General features: G+C 28.6%; 2 protein-coding genes across 4 annotated transcripts in view; both read left to right on the forward strand.

The window, feature by feature from the left end:
- Window positions 1-24: 24 nt before the first annotated feature.
- Window positions 25-2,797, forward strand: LOC127067712 (putative uncharacterized protein DDB_G0282133). 3 transcript variants are annotated; one of them, XM_051002974.1, is made up of 3 exons: window positions 25-131; window positions 285-416; window positions 538-2,797. In XM_051002974.1, the coding sequence occupies exons 2-3, from the start codon at window positions 329-331 to the stop codon at window positions 2,253-2,255; spliced, it is 1,806 nt and encodes a 601-aa protein (XP_050858931.1). In that variant the 5' UTR covers window positions 25-131; window positions 285-328; the 3' UTR covers window positions 2,256-2,797. The 3 variants fall into 3 exon arrangements, with proteins under 3 accessions (XP_050858931.1, XP_050858932.1, XP_050858933.1); XM_051002975.1 differs by having other exon boundaries at window positions 89-416; XM_051002976.1 differs by lacking the exon at window positions 25-131 and having other exon boundaries at window positions 248-416; window positions 511-2,797.
- Window positions 2,798-3,616: 819 nt separating this feature from the next.
- The window catches only part of LOC127067711 (neuroendocrine convertase 2), a 32,387-nt gene continuing 22,372 nt past the window's right edge, over window positions 3,617-13,631 (forward strand). The window contains exon 1 of the mRNA XM_051002973.1: window positions 3,617-4,579. Within this exon, the coding sequence (XP_050858930.1) occupies window positions 4,427-4,579 (153 nt within the window). The 5' untranslated portion in view covers window positions 3,617-4,426. The remainder of the gene's footprint in view (window positions 4,580-13,631) is intronic.

The following is a 13,631-nucleotide window of genomic DNA, read 5'->3' on the forward strand; positions in this document are numbered from 1 at the left end:
GAAGCGAGAAATTCACTTTCGACGCACCTTTCTTTGACAGTCAATAATTTATGGTATGCGCAAAGTTATAACTTGTCAGAAAATCGGTTTTTGAAAAAATGAAATAAACACAGACGTATGAAATTTCAAATGTACGAAATTGAAAAATAAATAAGTGTCGTATTCTGTATTATTTTTTAATATAACTTATGCTTTATTTTGTAAAGGAAATAATTAAGAAATAATTAATAAAGTTTTTAAACAAGTTATATTTTATAAATTTTCATGAGAAATTATTTTTTCAGTGTATTTAGGTTTATACAGTGACTAATAATAATAAAGAATAATTATGAGTAGAAGTAAGAAATCGACAATATCGCATAAATTGGAAGAAAATAAAGATAAGTTTCAAAAGCCGGTAGAACAAGGAAATCATGGTAATAAATGTTTTCTTATAATATACTTTTTTCCTTTTGTAATATAGCAAGTTGTGTAATATAGACAGAATAAAAATGAAACTTATGGTTTTAGATTCTTAGCATTTCTATATGTTTATAGATAATTCTTTATTGTCAATGGAAAGTAAACAGAATGAAATCAGTAAGAATAGTCCAATAAGAAATTCAAATGACATTGTTGATCGTCCTGGTCACAGTACACCATTCCAGAAAAAACATCCTACAGATAATATAGAAGATTCTCCTGAACCTGATTATCATTGTAGTCCAATATCAGTTCCATGTACACAAGATGGTAATGAAGTTGCATGGGATTGGCAAAATTCTACCAAACCTTTATTTGTTAGAAGCAAAACTGAAAATGATCACCTTGCTACTCCTAAGCAAACCAGAATACTTCAAAAGAAACGTAATTCGAATTCTCCTTTGTTACATAAACCTTTAAGAAGGAGATTAGTAAAAGCAGATAATATAGAAAGTATCGGAAAATTTGCTGCTGAATTAAAAGCATTGACTGAAAAAATGAAAACCATACAGCGTAATGATGAGGATTATATAGAAAATGACATCAATAATAAGGATAAAATAGAAAATCATCAAGGAAAAGATGAATCAGATATACTAATTGTTTTGGAAGAAAATACTTCTGCCAACAAAATAAGCACAAGTTTGGAAGAATTATTTGATGAATCAATTGAAGATTCAATGGTGAAATGTAGTCAAGAAATAGAAGAAAAATTTAATCTGTGTACAAATAAAAAGAATAATACAACTGACTTATCTAATGGAAGTAGAGAGAAAGATACATCTGTCATAAAAGAAAAAATTAAAAGTGCAAATAGTTCGAGTGATAATTCAAAAAGCTCTCTTTTTTCTCAAAATTCTTTGGTTTTGAATGTTAGTAGTTTCTGTAAAACGTATTCTAAAAATACACCTAATTGTAAGAAAAATATAGATACAGATGTAAAAAGGTTAGAAATGAAAGAAGACATCATAAAACAATCTCCTTTAAACAACAATATTATAAATACTCATAATGGAAATCTACAAAATTGGAAAAATTCAATAGAAAATAATAGTTCCGAATTATTTGAGATTCCAGATGATTCTTTTGATGACTGTTTAGCTACTTGCATAGAAGATGAAAAATTATTATCTGAAACAACAGAATATGATGATATTTTTCCAGACTCAGAATTTACGTCAAATAAAAATGAAAAAAATTATAAACATTCTAGTTCAATGAACAGAAACATGACTAAAAATATAATAAAATCGAATAATGCTGGCTATAATTCCACCAGTTATTATTTTAATCAGACTTCTATGGATAGTTTGAATAAACTTGTTAATAATTCTGGTGTCAACAATAATCTAACAGAAAGTAGAAAATTTTTTAAAACTAGAAGTTTATCGGATTCATATTTTGGACAAGAAAAAACTACAAGTTTAAATATAAAACCTAGTACATCTAATTCACGTCAAATAATAAAACACTCTTCTTCTTCAAATTTGCCATCTAAATTATATGTAAATACTAGTAGTAGAAATACAACAAATGGAAATGTAAATGCAAATAAAAACATTAAATCAATAAGTGACAAGGAAAGCATGCATGCACTTAATACTAGTAAAATTATATTAAGAGACTCTGCTATCAGAAGTACAAAGGATTCACAGACTATACTGTGTACACCTGAAGAAATAGAAAGAAAACGTTTAGATGCAAAAATGAGATTGGAAGCAAAAAGAAAAATGCAGATAAATGTAAAACCAACTATAACTTCAGAAATACCACCAAAGAGGGTACAAAGGTGAAATAATGTTTCTTTTTATAAATTTTGGACTTTTAATCTATCTTCAGTTAATACTTTGCAAATTTGTTATCAAATTGCATAGTAACTTCAGTTCTATGAAACTACAGTGCAAATAAATAGTAGATGGAAATAACATTTTTGCATCTTACCTCTACAAAGTATTTGAGTTGAACAAATGAAGAATATTTTAACGATTGTGTTATAGTATTTGTTTGTTGTATTTATGTAGGGTTAAATTAATTTTATTGTTGATAATTCATGTTCAAACATAGTATTTTGTCAAACTACATACACATGTATTAATATCCATATTAGATAAGAGTGTATATTTATATTGTATTATTGAGAGAAGAGTGTTATTAATTTATATCTTAAGTCAGTGACTTAAGTGTTGCGAAACAGATGTAATCCTTTTGTAGCTCTTTTTCTACAATAAGAATGTTAAATATTCGAAATTTCTTTTTATACAGTAAATTATGTTTTTTCTTCTTTTAACTAGCAATTTGTTTAATATTTCCTAATAAAATTTGTTTTACGCATGGATTACGTTGGTTAGAAAGAATTCTCCTGGATGTAAATACAAATCGATACGTTTTTATCGTCACTTTTATCACCAATATGTATTATTAAAATGGACATCAAATCAAAATATTATTTCTATTTCTTATTGACTGTTATTTTATTACGTATATTCGAGATTTGTTTCAAACGAAAGCCACAAGATTTTGCTGCTTTTATATTTATGGTTACAAAACAGAATTTTTTACTATTTACTATTTTTCAAATGCAAGCATAAGTAAAATTCTTATCTAACATTAATCAATCGACAACGTATTTCGTGCGTGTTTGTCTTTTGATAAAAAAGTTTTATTGAAATAAATAAAAAAAAAAAGAGAGAGAGAGAAAAAAGAAAGGAAAAAACGAAGCTTTTATATTTAATGAAATTAGACTTCATCTTATCTTTATGTCAAACGTACTGGTTTATTTCGTCCAATGGCTACGAATTGTTACAATCTTACGATCGGACCAATCAAGAGCTCGTCACGAAAAAAGAGAAAAGAAATAGAAACGAAAACAAAAAATTCTATACGCAGTATATCACTATAGTTTCCCTAATTTTTCCGTATGATCATAGGTGAATAATTATATATTTCGAGAATGATGATGTACGATGCCTGCTTACTTCTCCAAATGATGGAAACAAATGCAAGCGAGAAGTGATCGGTAGATCGCGCTGATTGGCGCAATGAAGAGGAAAGTAAAATGGCGGCGTCCTATAAAGGACGAATGGGAGAACGCATGCGTCAGTATGAAAAGTAGAGGGGAGAAGACAATGTCGGAAGTTCTCATCGAATCGATATGTCGGGGTGACGTCACGTGACGCCGAGTATTCGGACGACGACTCCTGAAACTCGTGAAAACGACTTTTCCATTATTTTTGCACGCTCTAATATTTGTCTTTCTCTTATATCGGAAATTTATTTTTTGACTATCAGCTGTCATATTTTTGTTTGTCGAATTAATATTTTTTTCAATCACGTCGTAATGAAAGTAATTCGATTTTCTTCATTTTTCGAACATTTCTGAATTCTATGCGAGAGGCATCAATTGAAAGATAAAAAAGTGATATTGTGGAAGAAAGAGATAGAGAGAGAGAGAGAGAGAGAAAGAAAAAAAGAGAAAGAAGGAGATAGAAAAAGGTTCGAACGAAAATGGCGCGTAGAGACGAAAGAAAAAGAAGGATCGTACGATAGAGAAGACTTTGGCCGAGAAGCGCATGAACCAAATGGTTAAGGAATACGATCGAGCAGGCATATCGTACTGGTCGACTGGTAGTCGTTCTCCGTCGAGCTTGACGAAAGCACGTGTTACTTACGTCAACGAATCCACCATCAGCACTATTACCAACAAAAGCACGACTGGGATACCAGTAATATCGGTTGCGATCACGTCACTAGCATCACTATTATCGCGAAGTAAAGGATCGTAGGCACCATTGGGCATTCTCTCGTCCTTCAACCCTTTATCCCCTCCACAATCGAAACGATCTAGTACATATCTCGTGGTCCGAGATAGAAGAGCATCCGAATTCATAGTACTATCCTTCAGTACTTCGAGTAAAGCGGTAGCAACCGTAAGATCTTCGGTCTTTATTATAATTTCCGTCTCAGGATGTTTCTCGCGTTTATTGCTTTTTTCTTCACCATCGTTGGTACTCGAGCCGAAATTTTTACCAATAGTTTCCTCGTTAAAATGAGGCAACCGGCTGAAAGATATTTGGCTGATCAAGTTGCTGCTAGAAACGGATTTGTCAATCTTGGACCGGTGAGTTAATGTTTTCGTGACGTATGTATATGCCACCACGTGTATGATTATTTTTTATCAATATATCTTTTATTGCTATACATTTTATTATTCTTATTTTTATTATTTATTTTACTCAATTTTTTTCTTATTATTATATATAGACACACGCTCGAAAAATATCGTTCGAAGATAGAAAATGTTATAAGGTTTTATTCGATCTTGATTGGTCGATACCAATGCAAATATAAATATCGACCAATCAGGACTTGTTTTATATCACGATTTCTGGATTATTTCACAAAGCTATTTTACAATGTGTATGTGTGTGTGTGTGTATATATATATATATATCTTGATCAGATATTTCGAACATTTTATGTATAGTTCTTAATTTTATATAACTTTTAGTTTTATTCTATCGCGAATGTTATCGCGAATAATTAAAAGTATATCGTTATAATGATTTTTTTTTTAATAGAAAGTTAAAATACATTTAGGAATTTTAAAATACTTCACATTTTTATGATCAGAGATTTTAATGTCCTTTTTGAGATATATTGCGAACTAATCCAAGAAATTCGATAAATCAATTTCTATTTCTTTCAAAAGCATTCCTTTTTTTTTTTTTATCTGAAACGAACAATCACGGTGACGGAGTTCTTTCCCTCGACCGTATGGCATCTTTTATTTAGGTTTCGATGACAACAAAATGATCGATGTGATGGCTTCTTTCAGATGAATTACGCGAGGTAGAATTTTATATCTATTTACCGAATACGTTTCTTTCGAATTTAATGGACTATTGATTTGTATTGGTAAATCGTTGGCTCGCTAATTAAAAAATAATAATTAAACATAGATATATATCGTTCCTTCTATATATAAATTTAATTTAATTTTACATTTGTATAATATCAATGTTTAGTAAAATTTCTCCAAAAACTGAATTTTATTTATTATTTTTTATATTTTTTGTTTTGTCATATTCAATATCCCTTAAGGGATCATTAGTTTAAAGGACAATTTAAAGCATATAAAATCTATATAAAGATTACATCATCTAAAGTGCACCAAATTGGACAATGAACTGTGAACTTTAACTTTTATGTTGTTAATAACTTATACAAGAAGTTGATGCAACATATTAAACAATATTATAAAAATAAAAAGGAGAAAAGAAAGAAAAAGAAAAAATGTTATCTGTCAATATTTTATCTCACTCGGAGGAATCTTATCATTTGTCTTATTTTTATGTTTCTTAAGTCTTTGTTCGTACTACTTAAAGTAATAGATCAGTAGTATGATCAGACATACATCAGTAGAAATACTGTTAGTTTGATCAGACGAAGATGAAGAGTTTTAAAAAACATTGCTCAATAAAAAATAATTTGAAACAATTATAAAAAATCATGAGCTTTTTCATTTCTTTTTCTTTTTTTATCTTTCTTTACACTACGTAGTTAAATACTTAAATAGTGTTCTTTAGAAGTATAAAATAAAGAAATATAGAACGATTTGAAATAACAAAAAAAAAAGAGAGAGAAAAAGAAAAAAGACGAACTAACTTTAAATGAGATTTTAAGATTTAACTCACGACTTAAATTGATACTATTTATGCGATTTGAAATAATTGAAGAAATACAAGGATTGCTAGATTCAAATGAGATTTTAAGGCTTTAACTCGATCAATTAAATTGATATTTTCTTAGAAAAATATAAAACGATTTAAACGATGTAATTTAAAGAAAAAGAAAAGGGGAGTTAACGCATAAGATTTTGAGATATAAAAATTAGAGAACCACTGGTGTAACGCAACACGTGTAAAAGATGTCTGCATATAAAGATCCTTAGATGATGCTAAGTCGATAATGGAATGAAAAGTGATCTCGTTAAGTTTCTTGCTACACCTGCGCACATCGTTTTGAAAGAAAGATGCCATCACGTGGAAAGTATCGATCCATCGATGATTAAATATACGATATATCGAAGTATACCTTACAAATATACGGAGAACAAATAGAGTACTCGAATGGGAATCAACTACGTAACGTTGATCGTTCTTGAAGGAACGATGTTTATTCGAGATATGTCTGTTACTATGTACATACGTTTCTATGTATATATGCATGTGCGTATGCGTCTTACGTACGTATGTTTACGAGTTGTTTTGGAAATTGCTCTTGCCGACGAATATCGTCTAAGAATTTATTTATCAAATTTCACGTATTTATCTTCACGTTTTACACGTGTACTACACATATTAAAATTTATAAACAAGAAAATGTTCATAGAAATATTTTATTTGATTAAATAATTTATTTGTGATAAAGTTAATATATTAAATAAAAAACAATTATATATATATATATATTTGACGTATAATAACTATTAGATATAACGTTTTATATCAATATTTATAATTATTTTTTTTATTTATTTTAAAGATATTTAAAATATTACTATTTTACAATGACAGTAATATATTCGATGACGTAATTCATTTATGATAGAGTAAAGAAAATTTTTTAAAGTAAAAAGAAAAAACTTCTTTAGTAGAATCATTTTAATATTGCTCCTTTGAACGTTGTCGTCATGAAGATTATATTCTTTTATGTCTTTATGAATGAAGCTTTTCGATAGAGTTTCCAATAATTAAAGGATATCAATTTTTTTATTTTTTTTTGTTTTTAATAACCACTCCACGCAAGTTCATAATTAAAGTCGAAGTTAAACGAGATAAGTTAGAAATATTCCGGAACTTTAAGAATTTATTTCAATAGATATATGTATAATATTATATTGTATTTAATATGCATATGTATTTAATATATATATGTATATATTTCACACACACACACACATATATATATACTTTGTACTTATATTTAAGCATAGTTTTGCGCAAATACATAAGTATCTAAAGTGTATATTTTAAATCGATCTGTGGACCACACTAACGAATCGATAGTCACTATATGCAACCTACTTAAAATAAAACAAAGGCCAATAAACTTTTCAGAATACGAAACCCGCATAGAAGATTGAAACGCTTGCTATAATTCAAACAAAATTACGACGAAGCTATCTCATTTTACAGAGTGTATCTCGATTACGTGTCAAAGGATGCTAAAATGATTATTAATACCCTTTCTGGTAACATTTATAAAAAAGATAAAAAATAAAAAAAATATCGAAAATTCATCTTCGTAATGCATCGGTGAAGTAAAACGTATTATCGTTGATGTTCACTTTGCACAGTGTTTCTCAAAGTGTTCGTAAAAATATAATACAAATTATAGAATAAGTATAATACAAACTTTTTATAAATACTAGAAAGAATTTTCGATGATTAACATTATTTGAGAGCCATTGATACGATTTGTTCTATAGTTTCATTCGAAACGCATTTAAACAAAAGATTCTTGTTCGCGTAAATGTCAGTAAGTTTCCAGTTTCTCTTTTTCATGAGAATCAATCCAATGTGTGAAGCGAATATCGAACCAATCTTGATTCTGCATTCTTTTATTTTCTTTTTGTCTTTTGCTCTCTTTTCTTTTCGTAAACTCGATCGACACAGAACGATTGAATTTTTCTTTTTTTTGTTTCGTTATTTATTTTTAGAGATTATACAATATTCTCCATATATTTTTACGTTTCAATAATAGTATAGTTATTATTTTTTAGATTAATTCTCTATGATGTAAAAAAAAAAAAAAAGAAAAAAATCCAAATTTCAGACTCACCAAGAGTTTTGTTCGGTTAAAAAATCCTATATCTGCAATGTTAAAGATAGAAAAAAAATATGTATTGCACTTTTATGATATATTTCTTGTCAGGGAAATTGCACAGAAAATGTACACTCGATTTATGCACTTAAATCGCCGCCGGAAAATTGCTTTTACAAAGTTACACCACCGATCGTTACTCTCTAGTTCACCTAACCACTCCCCTCCACTAGTGGACTATAAACTTGTTCGTTGGCACATAGTTTTCAAGTTGATTTTGCTCTTGTTGGGAAATTTGTTATTTTTCTCTCTCCTTTTTTCTCTTCTTCTTCTTCTTCATCTTCTTCTTCCTCTTCTTCTTCTCTTTCACTTTTTTTTTTGATTTTTTTTCTACAGGCTACTCTTTAAAAACAATTTTAAAGTTAAATTGGATAAATAAAAATTTGTTAATGGTTCGAGAAAAGTGAATATTCAGAGAACGTTGTTAATATCGTTGATTTATTTAAAAAAGGACAAAGTTTGATAAGAGTAATAAAGTTTCATAAAGTTCAATATGTCCTTTCTCTACATAGGTGATTCTCAATGTATTGTCTCTGATCAATTTTATTAACTATAATTTTAAAAATTACAAATCCCGTTCTCTAGACACAGTTTAATATTGAAGTTAAAGTTTCTCTTTCTTTTTATTTTTCGTCTCTCAAAGTAAAAGGGAACTAGTTTTCACATAGTAAAATACTATAATTTAATAATCTGTTCAACCAAGTAACTCCGTATTTCACGTAAAATATAAGAGCAGTGCCGAGCAGAGCAAAGAGTAGAGCAACATTACCTTCGAAAAGCTTCCCTTTTATTTTTCATCTAACTTGACGTAGTTACGTAGATGATAGAAGCTTTTACACATACACACACACACAAACGTACAGAAAATAACCTAATCATATTATTTTCATAGGTAAAATTATTATAACTTTATATTCTTGTTTTTGCATAAACCCACAACGTTACATAAAGTTTCTCATCGATACTTATCTATATTGACGTAACGGTACTTAACGTAACACGGAAAGAAGATAACGATCAGATTAACACAGGCCTCTCGATGAATAAAAATAAAAAGGAACAAAAAATAAAAATAAAAAAATCAAAAAAAAGATAAAGATAAATCACTCAATAAAATATAAAATCTGTTATGTTTTTTGTAGAATCAACTAAATCCAGATGGTTAAGGGTGATTAACTCTGTTATATGATATCATTGAATATATAATTTTGAGAGAAAGAGAAAGAGAAAGAGAAAGAGAACGAGGAGTGAGAAACAGGAACAACGTTGTTAAGTATTCGTGTATCATAGTTGGTGACTCTTGTCACGTATCTCACAGACACTTTTTAATTGGATTATACAACCAAGTGTAGGCGAACCCAAACGGGATTAACGGGTTAGAGGGATGTGAGATTTTGTTTGGTATGTGATCGTTTGATCTAGGAAGAGAGGCAGGGGGAGAGAGAGAGAGAGAGAGAGAGAGACAGAGAGAAAGAAAATATTACTATTTCAAGTAACAATGGTTCTCTAGAATAATTTTCATATCCAAGTTTTCTTTCCATTGATAAAAAGATGTCTGAAAAAATTAAATCGCAAAAGAGTTTTACCTAAAAATGAAATTTCAATGATGGATCATATATAAATGTTTCGTCATGATTTAAATTGTGATCATGAAATAAACGATAAACGATTGATATTTTTTTTTTTTCGATATTTTTTACGAACAATTCAAAATTGATTCTGATTATCTAAGTACATATATCTAATCGTTCGATTATTAGTAATTACATATATTTCTTTTTTAATGTAAAATTATTCATACGAATGAATCAATATCATGTAATATTTCTGATTGTCATGAAATTTATCACAAGTGTGGTATCATATGAAATATTTTTAAAAAGTCTCATTTTGTTTGTCTTCATCGATATATGATCCATCGTAGAGAATTTTGATCAAAAGGGAAATTAATTGCGAGGCTACTTGTACTAATTTATCTCCTTTTTTTTTTCTTTATTTCTTCGTGACTCTCTTTAATCCCACTGTTTAGCGTCATACCATGAAAGCTGGAATAAAGCCATTAGAGTTGGTGTAAAAGAGAGTCGAGATGGATTTTATTTTTATTTCCCATCTTATCACCGTTTGTGACCGATGGGAACATCTATTTTACGATGTTGATCATAAACATGGTTAATGGTACTTTTCCACAAAATTTTATGATAACTGTTTAGATTTATGATGAGGAAATGATATTTTTTTCTTTTATACTTATGACGAGAGCGAAGAAAAATCTAATCGTCCTATTTTATTTAAAATGGGACGAGATTGCTATCGATGGCATTTAATAATGGCGGATGATTTTGATGGATGATCACGTGACATAGCTGTTGTAATTTTCGATCAATCATTTTTCAGTGTCTCAGGACGTTTTTATGAATTTGGTAAACATAAAGAACTTATTATAATCAAATATTTTATAATAATTTAATATATGCTAAGTTTCTTCTTTTTCTTTTTTGTATGTTATTAGATTTCGATAAAAATTAGCAATTTTCGTCTCCTTATTTTACTTCAATTTTTATCCTTCTCTTTTTCTTTCTCTTTTTCTTTCAAAACGTTACTTCGGTATTGTATTGATCCAATATTGTTTTAGTTAATTATTCTTACTATCAACCATATTTTTCTTACAAATATATTCCCTATAATCTTTTACCTGCGATTACCTACGCATGTACTCATTCACCTGACATTTGACATTATGGTTTCGATAATACTCAATGACAAGGTACTACCCTTATCTCTCGAAATAGATAATTGCGGTCAAAATTGCTACGGATCTGTAACGAAGCATTAGTACTATCCTCCTGTAATTTTTGATAAATTTAATGTTTTAGAATTAATTACAAACTTCGATATTTCATTCCCTCGATCGATCTTGTATCACATGACTAAATATTTTAATTACGTAAATATATTTTTTATTATTGATAATACAATCAATTTCTATAAAAATGAGAATAATAATTTCTATTATTAAAATAAACAAAAAGAGATAGCGTTGGATCGTTTTCTCGGCCATGTTGAAAGTCAATCTTGTTTTATAGAAAAATATCAGAGGATCAATCGATATTGCGTTACAAGATATAGTTAGATGTTTTAATAATATAAATATATTTCTTACATTACCGAGAAGATAAACAAACCCGTTTTCTTCTTTCAAATGTAAAAGGTGTAAGTAATATTATTAAAATATTAAACAATTTCAATTCGTAATATTATCATTTAGTGAAAGAAAATAGAAAAATATATTTTTTTTAGCCACATATCGAAAACCATTTCTTTTTTTTATATAGAAAAATATGAGGGAAAGCAAACGAGCTTTGAGATCTCGGGTATCGTCGTAGTTGGTTAGGATGTTACAACACAACGACGTTATTCTATACGAACGAACACCAAAGTATGCCACGACCCGTATCGGTTTTCCGAGTTGCGAAGAGAAGTGACACAAAAACTGTCTGGCATCGACAGATAACGATACTTTCTCGCATAGTAAACGAAACGGAAGAGATGACGTCCCAAGTAGTAGTAATATCGTCTTCATAGAATCGTCGTCCAGTTTGTATTATGAAACGAACTTGAACCAACTACGTAGGATGTTCTTGTCTATAAATGCATTTGTACGATTGGTCCAGTGAAAGATGATGCTGCGACTTGTATTTCAAAGTTAAATGAAAAACTGAAGTGAATCCATTCGTTTATTTCGAATTAAAAAAAAAAAAGAAAAAAAAATGTATTATTGTTATAAAATATCTATTATATATCTGTACGTACAAATAATATATTAGAGGAAATTACGATTTCAATTTTATTGCGACGAGCAATAATTTGAAATTTATATTTTTTATTATTAACTTTATGGAAAATATTTTAAAGAAAAATATTCATACTTGTTTGTAATGGGACATTAAATTAAAGAAACATTCTTTGTTTGTTTTTTTCACTTTTATACGAGACGTACCATGCATGATTTATCGTATTATTTATTTGATACAACAAAGAACTTTATTGTTTAATTGATTTCAATAGGGAATTCCTGTTGAAGCTTTCACATATTTTTATGTAGAGAAACAGAGAGTGAAGGACAGAGAGAAAGAGAAAAAAATCGATGTGATTCCAGGAATTTGATTGGACGTATCTCAGCATTTTTTTTTGCACTTACATCCTAGAATAAATCAACGACAAGGTATTATTGTAAAGAGATGAAGTATTGAAAGTCAATAACTTGCTATTAGAAGAAAAAGTTATAATACGGTATAAACTTTTTTTCTTTTTCTCTCTATCTCCCATTTTTTTTCCTTCATTATACGTGTAATACGATGCGGAACGTGTTTCCCCAAGTTTCGTAAAACTTTCGAGTAAGTAATGATTTTATCGTGAAACTTTCAAAAAAGTTCATGTTCCGTGAGAGGAAAGGGTCATCAAAGTTGACCTTCGTTCATGGTTGTGTTAATCTCGATTATGTTTAATATAAAAAATACTAATATAATTTTTGAAAAAATATAAAAGACAGTATTGACTTACACACATATATGTATATACATCAAATTTGTTTGGAAACTAACAAGATAACTAAATTATTCACTGAAATGATTTCACTTCATCTTAGAAAACTCGAACGAAGGAAAGATACTTATTTTCGATTCATCGATTATCGATAAGAAGAATTTCTCTTGGTATCTTTCGCGTCGATGTTATTCGACCTTTCGCTCAGTACTTTGGAACAAATTACATTGGTCAGTTAAGACCTACGATAAGAAGAGAAAGAGAAATCATTAGAAATAATTAGTTTAGCAGACATCTTTCTTCCTCTTTTTTTTTTTTCGTGACTCACATAGGAAGATTGATTTATCTGGATCGGCAAAACGAATTCTTTGTATATACATACATATATCATCAAAAATATAAAGAAATGTTCGTTTATCTAATAATCTATTAGCATCATTTTATATAACTTTTTAATTATTAATAACAGAAAATTTTATTTTGCAATTAAAATGGAAATATTCTTAATTTTGATCCAAACTTTCGAAATATTTTCTTTTGCCGATTAAACATGTATATTTAAATGATTGCATTTTTAATTCGAATAAATTTTTATAGACATTGTATCAATACCAATTTATTTAAATGTACGATAATATTAATAGCTATGTTATCTAACTTTTATTCACTCTATCTACCTGTTATTTCAGTCAGCTGATTGAAGGACATCTATTTATACGTATAATATATTTGCTAAATCAGAA

Source organism: Vespula vulgaris, chromosome 11 (assembly GCF_905475345.1).
Source record: "Vespula vulgaris chromosome 11, iyVesVulg1.1, whole genome shotgun sequence".
Taxonomy (NCBI): Eukaryota; Metazoa; Arthropoda; class Insecta; order Hymenoptera; family Vespidae; genus Vespula; species Vespula vulgaris.